This window comes from Schistocerca nitens, chromosome 2 (assembly GCF_023898315.1).
Source record: "Schistocerca nitens isolate TAMUIC-IGC-003100 chromosome 2, iqSchNite1.1, whole genome shotgun sequence".
Taxonomy (NCBI): domain Eukaryota; kingdom Metazoa; phylum Arthropoda; class Insecta; order Orthoptera; family Acrididae; genus Schistocerca; species Schistocerca nitens.
Genome location: NC_064615.1, coordinates 273,163,339 through 273,176,488, shown reverse-complemented (window position 1 = coordinate 273,176,488; position 13,150 = coordinate 273,163,339). Strand labels below are relative to the sequence as shown.

Genomic DNA, 13,150 nt, shown 5'->3' with positions numbered 1-13,150 from the left:
GATATACACTGTACTAGTGCCGAGATTGTGCATGCTCTGTTGCCTGTGTCTATGTGGCTGTGGTTCTGTCAGTGTGATCATGTGATGTATCTGACCCCAGGAATGTGTCAATAAAGTCTCCCCTTCCTGGGACAATGAATTCACGGTGTTCTTAATTCAATTTCCAGGAGTGTATTTACAAATTATAGAGCACAGCAATCAGTCATCCTTCGTTTGCAGATTTTATTTACCAAATCTAGATTTCGGCTAGTACCTAGCCATTATCAATACACTATTTCATAGTATCAATGCATGTCAGCTCCCGTCTGTCACGGTTCTGTAGTCTTGAAAGAACTGTGACACTGAACAACAGCGAACTGACATGCACTGACACTACGAAACAGTGCATTGATAATGGCTGGTACTAGCCAAATCTACACTACTGGCCATTAAAACTGATACACCAAGAAGAAATGCAGATGATAAACGGGTATTCATTGGACAAATATATTATACTAGAACTGACATATGATTACATTTTCACGCAATTTGGGTGCATAGATACTGAGAAATCAGTACCCAGAACAACCACTTCTGGCCATAATAACGGCCTTGATACCCCTGGGCATTGAGTGAAACAGAGCTTGGATGGCGTGTACAGGTACAGCTGCGCATGCAGCTTCAACACGATACCACAGATCATCAAGAGTAGTGACTGTCGCATTGTGACGAGCCAGTTGCTCGGCCACCATTGACCAGACGTTTTCAATTGGTGAGAGATCTGGAGAATGTGCTGGCCAGGGCAGCAGTCGAACATTTTCTGTATCCAGAAAGGCCCGTACAGGACCTGCAACATGTGGTCGTGCAGTATCCTCGTGAAATGTAGGGCTTCGCAGGAACCGAATGAAGGGTAGAGCCACGGGTCGTAAAACATCTGAAATGTAACGTCCACTGTTCAAACTGCCGTCAATGCGAACAAGAGGTGACCCTGACGTGTAACCAATGGCACCCCATACCATCACGCCGGGTGATATGCCAGTATGGCGATGACGAATACCCGTTTCCAATGTGCATTCCTCTCGATGTCGCCAAACATGGATGCGACCATCATGATGCTGTAAACAGATCCTGGATTCATCCGAAAAAACGACGTTTTGCCATTCGTGCACCCAGGTAACTCGTTGAGTACACCATCGCAGGCGCTCCTGTCTGTGATGCAGCGTCAAGGGTAACCGCAGCCATGGTCTCCTAGCTGATAGTCCATGGTGCTGCAAACTGCTGCGAACTGTTCGTGCAGATGGTTGTTGTCTTGCAAACGTCCCCTTCTGTTGACTCACGGATCGAGACGTGGCTGCACGATCCGTTACAGCCATGCAGATAAGATGCCTGTCATCTCGACTGCTAGTGATACGAGGCCGTTGGGATCCAGCACGGCGTTCCGTATGACCCTCCTGAACCCACCGATTCCATATTCTGCTAACAGTCATTGGATCTCGACCAACGCGAGCAGCAATGTCGCAATACGATAACCCGCAATCGCGATAGGCTACAATCCGACCTTTATCAAAGTCGGAAACGTGATGGTACGCATTTCTCCTTCTTACACGAGGCATCACAACAACGTTTCACCAGGCATGCCGGTCAACTGCTGTTTGTGTATGAGAAATCGGTTGGAAACTTTCCTCATGTCAGCACGTTGTACGTGTCGCCACCGGCGCCAACCTTTTGTAAATGCTCTGAAAAGCTAATCAATTGCAAATTACAGCATCTTCTTCCCGTCGGTTAAATTTCGCGTCTGTAGCACGTCATCTTCATGGTGTAGCAATTTTAATGGCCAGTAGTGTAGATTTGCCAAATAAAATCCGCAAATAAAGGATGACTGACTCCTGTGCTCTATCATTTGTAAATCATATGACAGTCGTCGAGGGCATCCACGTTCCTAATGGAAGGTAACCTAAAAAAATGTTTATTTGCAATGGTTACTGGTTTCGGCTGCATGTTACCGTCTTCAGACTATTTATACAATGCTGGTAGGCTTTGGCGGTGAATGGAGCAGCTGTTGTGACTCCATGAACGTCATGTGTTGAGTAGACGTTCGTGGAGGCACGAGACTTGATCCGTTCACTGCCACCGCCTGCCAACATGGTATAAATAGTCTGAAGATGGTCACATCCTGAACGAAACCGGTAATCATTGCGAACAAATAACACAGGCCAACGATGGAAAAACTTTTTTTGCTGAAAATACCTTATTCTTATGTTTTTTAGGATGGGAAATCTAAGTATGATACTTAATAAAAATGTATCACTCACCATTTGTTCGCATTTTACAGTTAAATTTATTAAACTAAGCGATTTTTTAAAGAATTTAACAGCTTTTACAGGGTTAAAATAATTTTAAAATGAGTTGTAATGAATGTAGATGAAGTTGGTAGCACTGCTGAAAAACATTTGCTGGCAAAAAAGGTTGAATCTATTTTTGTACTAACATATGGTGTTTTGTTTACTGTCAACCTATCCTCACTTTCCCGTTTCCTGTACATGTGCTCAGTACAATGTCCAATCGTGGTTGTAAAAACTCTGCTGACAGTTTTTGTTATATTTGTGGTGAATCTGTGATTAAGCAACACCAAAGAAACATTACAGACTTTGTTAAAAATGTTTAGCTATCATACTTTGTATCTAAACTTGGTAATAACAATAAATCGTGGGTGCCACATAAGGTTTGTTATATGTGTGTGTTGAAGAGCTGAGAAAATGGTCCAAAAAGGAGAAAAAAGCCTCTAGATTTGCTGTTCCTATGATATGGAGGGGGCCAAGAAATCATTCCGGTGATTGCTACTTTTGCAGTGTTGATATTACTCGTCATCATTCGAAAAACAAGAAGGTAATAAGCTACCCTAACCTTCCATCCGCCATCCATCCAGCAGGGCATGGTGTAGATTTTACGCTTCCTGCACCATCAGATGACTTAAATTCTATTCCAACGGAAGTATTTTCTGATGTACGGTCTGATTTAGATGAACCAGATGATGATGAATTCCATCGTAATACAGAAAGTCTACAGCCAAAATTGTTTACTCAAACCGGGCTTAACGATCTGGTTTGGGATCTGAGCTTAACGAAAGAAAAAGCTGAATTGTTTGGCTCTAGATTAAAAGAAAAGAACTTATTGGCAGTTGTAACCAGAATACACATGTGTAGAAAGATAGAGCAGCAATTTTACAAGTTTTTTCAACAAGAAGTACCGCTCAGACATTCCTGTTTGATGAATGAGTTTGGTATTGAATACAAAAAGGAAGACTGGAGGCTGTTTATTGATTCATCCAAAACTAGTTTAAAGGCTGTTTTATTACACGATGGTAACATGTTTGCATCTATACCTATTGGACATTCTGCACATATGAAAGAAAGCTGTGAAAACCTAGAAATAGTGCTAAAAATAGGCTATTCTGCACATGGTTGGACGATATGTGACGATCTAAAAGTAACATGCATGCTCCTTGGTCAGCTAGGTGGCTTTACCAAATTTCCATGTTTCTTGTGTGAATGGGACAGCAGAGCTAGGGATTAACACTGGTGCAGAAAGAACTGGCCTCTGAGGAAGTCTTTTAAACCTGGTGAGAAAAACATTCTACGCAAAAACGCTGTAGATTCAAAAAACGTACTCCTACCACCTCTACGCATAAAGTTAGGCCTAATGAAACAATTTGTCAAGGCTTTGCCTAAATACGTACCATGTTTTAAGTGCCTCTGCCAAACGTTTGCACACCTTTCAGAAGCTAAACTAAAAGAAGGCGTCTTTGTCGAACATGACATTAGAAAATTGATGTTTGATGTTAACTTTGAATCCACAATGACCTTAAATGAGAAAGAAGCATGGGTATCATTCAAGCAAGTCGTTAAAAGTCCTTAGGACAAGAAAAAGACACAGAATATGTTTCTATTATAGTTACTGTGTTGAAGAAGTTTAAAATTTTAGGATGTTTAATGAGCCTGAAAGTTCACTTTTTGAACAGTCACCTTGATTACTTCCCAGACAATATATGAGATGTTAGTGAGGAGCAAGGAGAGCGTTTTTACCAGGACATTAAAGTGATGAAAAACGCTAACAAGGACGCTGGAACACCAACCTGATGGGAGACTACTGTTGGTCACTTCACTGAGAAGTTCAGCAAGCGACTCATAGTAGAAAAAGCTGCACAAGAAGCTTCAATGAAAAAAGAGAGCCGGCCGGATTGTCCGTGCGGTTCTAGGCACTACAGTCTGGCACCGAGCGACCGCTACGGTCGCAGATTCGAATCCTGCCTCGGGCATGGATGTGTGTGATGTCCTTAGGTTAGTTAGGTTTAATTAGTTCTAAGTTCTAGGCGACTGATGACCTCAGAAGTTAAGTCGCATAGTGCTCAGAGCCATTTGAAAAAAGAGAAAGAAAAGACAAAATAATTTCAACTGATAAGTGAAACCTCTATTAACACATATCATTATTTAAGTAGCTTACCGTAAATACAAACCATGCTTATGTTGTAACAAAGCGTGTATTTAATTTACCGTACAGCATAGGATTTCTTATGTTATGTAATAAAAAGCATATTGCTCGAAAACTACGGGTGATACAAAAAAAACTAAGTCTAGATTTGGATTCAACTCATAAAATTCTATAAACATCAAATATTAAAAGTAAAAAAAATTCAAAAACATTTTTCGTTGGCCTGTGTAATTTTATTACGGTCAATACTGTTTTTAATCCATTTTTAGACTATTTTAGCCAGACCGCTGGTTTTCTCTCGTCAAAAATCACCCACGGTACAGCCGTGGGGGAGCACGTCAGAGACGGAGCGTCCCGTCCGCTGGGCAGTCACAATATGGCATCTCTCACATGTATGTCTTGTCCTTCCAGTGCTCCAGTATCGCTATCAATGTCATGAAAAGACGTGCGAACATGACAGTTCTGTTTCTATGATAGATAAATATTTGTATCTGTGATAACACCACGGAGGCACTGTGGATGTGGTTCTGGCAATGACGGTGCTGTGTTAATCAAAGGGGAGAGGGGGAAATTCGAATAGGTCCATGTTGCTGACGTTGCCTCTAGCAAGCGCAGCTTTGTCGTTTTTGCTGCTGATAAACGGCAGTAATTAATACTCAATGCCGATAACGGGGATGGAAATTATTTGTAAATGAGTGGTAGGCTTGCGTACTGCTCAGCGTCTTACATCCTTAAACCTACAGTTAGCGGTGATTACTTTGCGACAGCTCCTTCTTTACGTCAACCACTTACTTACTGGCACTTCATAGCAGGACCGCGACGTGTTTTGTAACTATTGACCCCTAGCTGTCACCTCCAGTACTCGATTTTGCCTTCTACACTTTTCCCACACATCCTTCCTTTGACATTACCTCTATAGCTTCTTGTGGGCTTTAGTGCCTGTAAGTTGTTGTTTTTCATTTGTGAATCTACATACAGGGTGTTTCAAAAATGACCGGTATATTTGAAACGGCAATAAAAACTAAACGAGCAGCGATAGAAATACACCGTTTGTTGCAATATGTTTGGGACAACAGTACATTTTCAGGCAGACAAACTTTCGAAATTACAGTAGTTACAATTTTCAACAACAGATGGCGCTGCGGTCTGGGAAACTCTATAGTACGATATTTTCCACATATCCACCATGCGTAGCAATAATATGGCGTAGTCTCTGAATGAAATTACCCGAAACCTTTGACAACGTGTCTGGCGGAATGGCTTCACATGCAGATGAGATGTACTGCCTCAGCTGTTCAATTGTTTCTGGATTCTGGCGGTACACCTGGTCTTTCAAGTGTCCCCACAGAAAGAAGTCACAGGGGTTCATGTCTGGCGAATAGGGAGGCCAATCCACGCCGCCTCCTGTATGTTTCGGATAGCCCAAAGCAATCACACGATCATCGAAATATTCATTCAGGAAATTAAAGACGTCGGCCGTGCGATGTGGCCGGGCACCATCTTGCATAAACCACGAGGTGTTCGCAGTGTCGTCTAAGGCAGTTTGTACCGCCACAAATTCACGAAGAATGTCCAGATAGCGTGATGCAATAATCGTTTCGGATCTGAAAAATGGGCCAATGATTCCTTTGGAAGAAGTGGCGGCCCAGACCAGTACTTTTTGAGGATGCAGGGACAATGGGACTGCAACATGGGGCTTTTCGGTTCCCCATATGCGCCAGTTCTGTTTATTGACGCCGGCCGCGGTGGTCTCGCGGTTCTAGGCGCGCAGTCCGGAGCCGTGCGACTGCTACGGTCGCAGGTTCGAATCCTGCCTCGGGCATGGATGTGTGTGATGTCCTTAGGTTAGTTAGGTTTAAGTAGTTCTAAGTTCTAGGGGACTGATAACCACAGCAGTTGAGTCCCATAGTGCTCAGAGCCATTTTTGTTTATTGACGAAGCCGTCCAGGTAAAAATAAGCTTCGTCAGTAAACCAAATGCTGCGCACATGCATATCGCCGTCATCAATCCTGTGCACTATATCGTTAGCGAATGTCTCTCGTGCAGCAATGGTAGCGGCGCTGAGGGGTTGCCGCGTTTGAATTTTGTACGGATAGAGCTGTAAACTCTGGCGCACGAGACGATACGTGGACGTCGGCGTCATTTGGACCGCAGCTGCAACACGGCGAACGGAAACCCGAGGCCGCTGTCGGATCACCTGCTGCACTAGCTGCGCGTTGCCCTCTGTGGTTGCCGTACGCGGTCGCCCTACCTTTCCAGCACGTTCATCCGTCACGTTCCCAGTCCGTTGAAATTTTTCAAACAGATCCTTTATTGTATCGCTTTTCGGTCCTTTGGTTACATTAAACCTCCGTTGAAAACTTCGTCTTGTTGCAACAACACTGTGTTCTAGGCGGTGGAATTCCAACACCAGAAAAATCCTCTGTTCTAAGGAATAAACCATGTTGTCTACAGCACACTTGCACGTTGTGAACAGCGCACGCTTACAGCAGAAAGACGACGTACAATAATGGCGCACCCACAGACTGCGTTGTCTTGTATATCTTTCACATCACTTGCAGCGCCATCTGTTGTTGAAAATTGTAACTACTGTAATTTCGAAAGTTTGTCCGCCTGAAAATGTACTGTTGTCCCAAGCATATTGCAACAAACGGTGTATTTCTATCGCTGCTCGTTTAGTTTTTATTGCCGTTTCAAATATACCGGTCATTTTTGAAACACCCTGTACGATTCCAACTCCTGACATCCTTGGCCGACCCGTAGAGGCAGGGTGGCACGGGGAACAGATGCTTCACGGCGCTGCCCGAGTGCCTCGTCACGCAAACAGGTTGGGCCTGTACGGGGCGTCGCCATGTGGGTCGAACACGCCTAGTGGTCACGTATTTTCGAGCCCTTCGACTCGGGACCCATTGGCGATATCGCTGGCAGAATGGCTCGGCGGGATTCGATATTATAGACGATCAGACTAAATCGCACGGATGGTGGCTTTCCACAGTCAGGTACTCGGTCGACTGCGTGAATAAAAATTTAGATTTAGATTATGTTTTGTACGCTCCAAGTCATTATTACGTGTCAGATTTCGTTTTAAATAAGAAAACGTTTGTTTGGAATTTTTAATCACTAACAATTAAGGATCGAGTCATCTCCTTCAGCCGTACAAACCTGGAATGTGAGCGCTGATGAACTGGCCGGTGAACGCTCTATCAGTCACCGGATGGATTACTGACTGATAGGTAACCTCTGATAGTGACCACGTAAGAGAAATGATGACACCACATTATGAAGTATTTTGTCTATGTGGCTGTACTCAGTTCAGAAGGTACAATGTTTTTAATGTTGCTGTCATTCCAGGACTCTTGGGGGAATCAAAGTATTCGCCGACAGCAAGAATAAATGAAGGGCTGAGAACCGCAGGTTTTGGAGCTCACGGAATCTCTGGATTATTTGCTGAGATATCGGGGTTTTATGGTCTAGAAGCTTCAAAAAATTAATTTTTCATTCCAATTTTTGGTAACTTATTTTACGGAGAACATGTGGACGAAACCGTTTTAACTGCAAACTATTGGATATAGTCGAAATTCATGATAATCGAACCGGCAGTCCGGCGTCGTCGAGCGCCTACGGACGGCGCTCGGAGGCAATCAGACCTGTATACGAAGACCTATCGAATGATAAATTACTGTCAAAATGTGTTGGCGCGAGCACTCAAAACTCTGACGAGTCGATAAATTCGCTGATTTGGACGCTTTCCCCAAAACACATATATTCCAGTAAAGAAGTACTAGAAATTGCAAGAAATTTGGCTGCAGCTATCTTCAGCGACAGCTTCATGGGACTCACACAGACAATGAATCTCGTGGGCACTCATCTTGGCAACTCGGCGTTGGAATTTTGCAGAAGGCGTGACGCGGACCTCCTTGTACGCTCAGAGCACCGGGCGTCTGCGGCCAGTATAGAAGCCAGATCTGCGGCCCGCGAGGAAGCGGTGCACGCGAACGAGATTTAAGACATCGAGGAAGAGTTACTGTATGCTCCAGGCATCGCAGACTGGTGCTATCTCTTCCCAAAACTTCAAACGCGATTTCCTAAAAGTCACATTTTTTTGCTGGGTGTCTGGATTGCCGGAAAAATACTCTGCCGATATTGATACCGCTTGGTTACTTTTGTAGAGAATTGAAATGCCTATGGTCGGGCCCCTAAACTTTAAACAATTTTCAAAATATATATATTTTTATGAAAGTTTCAATGTCCAAAAAAAGTCGAATTTTCTTACTTTTTTTCAAATAGCAGCCATTTAGTGAAAAAAGACTATTTTAGTTTTCGGAGGTTCTAACTATAACTACACTCGTAAGTTTTAATAGTTTCCTGGTCTGGTCTGTTTCAGACCACCTAGTTACCTGAAACAGGTCAAGCCGCCCACCGGTGCACGACGGAATTACGATCTTCGGCGCCATTTTGATTAATAACCCCTCAATATTTTTTGACAAAATTTATTTAATGCAGACAGATGAATAAAAAGATGTAAGCATTCTTTGCCTTATCTTTTGATTTCACCTCACAAAATGTGGAAAACGAGGTAAAAATCGAACCTCTAGACCAGAAAACTGCTTTAAACGCTTCGCGAAACGGTTGGTTTGTTTCAAACCCCTCATAATGCGAGTTAATGACGGAGTAAAGAAAAGCCTCTATGAAATTTCAGTTCCCTTAAGAGCCGTAGTGGACAATATCCGCCGCGCGGGATTAGCCGAGCGGTCTGGGGCGCTGCAGTCATAGACTGTGCGGCTGGTCCCGGCGGAGGTTCGAGTCCTCCCTCGGGCATGGGTGTGTGTGTTTGTCCTTAGGATAATTTAGGTTAATTAGTATGTAAGCTTAGGGACTGATGACCTTAGCAGTTACGTCCCATGGGATTCACACACATTTGAACATTTTTTTGGGCAATATCCAAGCAGCCAACCGAAACAAACGATTCGTATCATGTGAAGTAAACATTCAAGATGGCCGACATAATTCAAGAAAGTAATGAAGTAGTTAGAAAAGCAAGGAAACGTATGTGAAATTGTGCTCTGTGAATGAAAAATACTTGAAAAAGAAATATGGGTGAAGAGTACGTTAATTCAAATGGAGAATGTGTATTTGCGAAAACATACACAGACAAAGATTGTAAATGCTGTTTGCACTGTTTCGAACGTTTGGGCGATACAAATAACCGGACACATGTGCATGATACGTTCTGGTCCATTTGGTGATTCCGAATAGCAAAAGGTATATCTTTCACGGATGGTTCATGTAATAATATCAAGGGACGTCGTGAGGATACTAAATCAGAAGACAGTCATGAACGTTCACATGTTTATTACATCAAATTGCGAGTATGTAACATCTCATTGAATTTAAGAAGACAGGCACTGGTTCATAGACATAATTCATTCGTGATTATATTACACAGTGTTAATAGTATATTATTTAGTTACAATGGCGTTTTGTTTCTTCTACGGTGACAGTACAGTCAGACCAAGCAAAATCACATTTCTCAATTTGCATGGCATTAGTTATGGGAGGTTATCACGAATTAAAAGTCTTCCTACCGAGACAAGTCATTACAGCAGTGTATATTACGTTAAATGTCAGTATTTATCGCAAAAACTATAACTGAGCGAATCTAAGAACTTTATTATAATTTGTACAAGGAAATAAATAATTGTTAAAGAATGCTGTTACAGAAGTTCGTTCGGTAACAAGTTCAATTTATTTTTTAAAAAATCCAGAAAATGTTACATGCTCTGTTGGTTCTCGAATGAGAGTGAGTGCAAGTCAGGAGGGAGAAACTTCTCAAAAGTTTAAATTGGAGTTGCATAAGCGGCGTGCCGAGAAAGCACAAAATGAGATGAGAGCAGACATTACGAACTATAAAAACAGTGATGTTGTGCATAGTATAACTTTTGCCATGGAGCAAACAATATCTCTACTCCTTCTCAGTATAAATGTTTATTTTTATACAAAAAAATCTGAATGTACAATGTAGGAATTCATGATTGTGAACATGATTCAGGACACATGTATTTTTGCGGGGAACACACTGCTCAAAAGGGTGCTAATGAAGTGGGAACATGTCTATTGTCTTACCTCAAATCAGTAAATACATAAGCTAACCATTTACGAACATATCCTCACATGTGTGGAGGATAAAACAGGAAGCAGTCCATAGCTTCGCTGTGGACCTGTTTTGTCCACCACACTCAATTAAAGATTATAGATCAAAAATTTCTAGAAGCAGGTCATTCTTTCCTCCAAAATGACAGGAACCTCAGAAGTATTGCATCTTATACATGCAAAGCCACATCTCTATTTTCAGAAGATGATTATGTGGAACTCATAAAACACTGCAGGAGAAAGAACCCTTTCACAGTGGAAGATATAAATGTCACACTCTTTGGATATCAAAGATAATACAAAAAGCAAATTTTCAAGGCGCTAGGAAACTATAGGGCAATGGTTAAAAATTACGAGTTGATGGATGAACTGTGAAATGGATGGAAGTGTGAAAATTAAATTCCACTGTTCATTAAATGAAATAAACCTGGAAAATAATTGAAAATACGCCAGTAGAAAGGAGCAGAAACACTGTGAATGTTACACCTGCCGTTCCTTCCACATGGTATCTGCCACGATCTTATAAAGGAGCCATTAAAACAACTGAAACTTAATATGAAGACCTGGTGTGTTTGTTACTTTATATTCCACCAGTTTCACATCAGTTTTTCGAGAATTTAAATATGGAAAACTAAGCAGCAAGAGGGTGTTTGGAGATGGCCCACAAAAGCTTTTACTAGTTTGACTATAAAAACCTTAGAGCCGTAATGGGCCATCTCCAAGAGTCTGAAATACGTACTACTATTTTTAGGATAAGATATTTGTTTTTCGGTTTCATGTTGCAAGTAAGATTTAATCAATGTCTACTTTGAAATAATTTAATAGTTTCAAGTAATATGCATTCAATAAATTGTGTGATGTACTAAACTTTAGGTCAGTTTTTCTCAGTTTCAAGGAAGTGGCATTTTGCCTACTCTGGTTCTCAGCCCTGCAAATAAAACGCTTCCTATCAGATGTTACAAACCACACGTTCCACAACACGAAAGGGTAAATGACGCATCAGTTTGACATGTAATTAACTGTACTGACATAAAAAAAAGAATTATTCTAACAAACATTATCTTGCTGGTAAATTGAGCAGCTTCGTGATAGTCATTCATTTAATGACGCAATTACCACCCATTAGCTAGATACTAACATCTCTTGCGCTACTGCTATGAAACTGCTAATTATATTGCAGACGCAACTTTACAACTATCTGAACATAGAGTACTTTTATCACTACTTCGACCAACACTTTGCCACTTGGCGCTCCAAAAAGTGATTTCCCATCTCCCTCACCACCCCTCCCCGACCCCAGGGAGCCTCAGATTATTTAATATTTTGCTTTGACTGAGAATATAAGTTTCTGTCTGGTTCAAGATTATGAAATATCATACTGTGATTGATGTCCTGAAATTGTTTGTTCATCTGTGAAAGACAACCATTACGTTTCAGGTGCAGGAGATGATGGTGATGCCGGTCAAACAGAAGCACCTGAGTGAACTGTAGCAGACACGCTGCCTAACTGTGGTAGCCTCTTCAGTATACGACACTGTCGACGTAAATTGCAAACATAATCAAAATATATCCATGTATTCCTAACTCATATGTCATTTGCCGTATGTTCTTACCCCTTCGGCACTGAAAGAAAGATTTCGAACAATGTCTGTTTTGATGTTTTTTTCCGAAGAAGTGTGAAGTCCTGAATACAACAAAGTAATTATATATACTTACCTGTATTTATTTAAAAATGGCATGTTGTAACGTATCAAATCATTTCATTACCTAAAATTTTGCTTTATATTGGTGTACATCAATATAAACACGTGCACCGAGGGGCCAAAACATTATGACCAATTGTTTAAAGCATGTTGTCCCACTTTTCAAACACAGTACAGCAGAGATTCTGCTTGGCATGGATTCTGCAAGTCCTTGACAGGATTCCCGAAGCACATGGCACCAGATGTCTACCCACAGGTCAAGCAGTTCCCGGCAATTACAGGATGGTGTTCTACGAGCTTGCAGCTTGGTCCCGATATGTGTGTCAGTGGGTACAGATCAGGTTGGCCAAGACGTCAACGTGAGTTCACTACAGTGCCTCTCAAACCACTGTAGCACGATTCTGACCCTGCAACACGGACTGTTATCCTGCTGGAAAATGTCATCCTCGTAGGGAGAGACTTCAAGCATGAAGCATATAGATGGTCCACAATAATGTTAACGTAGTTCACTACTGTCATGATGCTGTCAGTTGCCACCACAGATCCCGTATAATCCCGACCCTTGTGTACCCCATAGCATAATTCTGTCCCCACCAGCCTGAATCCGTAACGCGGTGCATGTTCCACGCCATTCTCCTGGATGACGGCGTGTAAGGATCCAACCATCGACCTGGTATGACAAGAAATGCGATTCATTCGACAGGTGACACGTTTCTATTGGTCCACTGTGAAAATTTCGAGATGCTGTGCCCACTGCAATCATAACTGACGATGTCGTTGGGTCAACATGCAGGTGACACGTAGGAGTCGGGAGATGTGGAGCTATGTGT

General features: G+C 42.1%; 1 protein-coding gene across 2 annotated transcripts in view; it reads left to right on the top strand.

The window, feature by feature from the left end:
• LOC126234357 (dehydrogenase/reductase SDR family member 11-like) overlaps positions 1 to 12,213 on the top strand; it is a 78,697-nt gene extending 66,484 nt beyond the window's left edge. For both annotated transcript variants that reach the window (XM_049943044.1, XM_049943043.1), the window contains one exon: positions 12,055 to 12,213. In XM_049943044.1, the coding sequence (XP_049799001.1) occupies positions 12,055 to 12,108 (54 nt within the window). In that variant the 3' untranslated portion in view covers positions 12,109 to 12,213. The remainder of the gene's footprint in view (positions 1 to 12,054) is intronic.
• Positions 12,214 to 13,150: the final 937 nt, after the last annotated feature.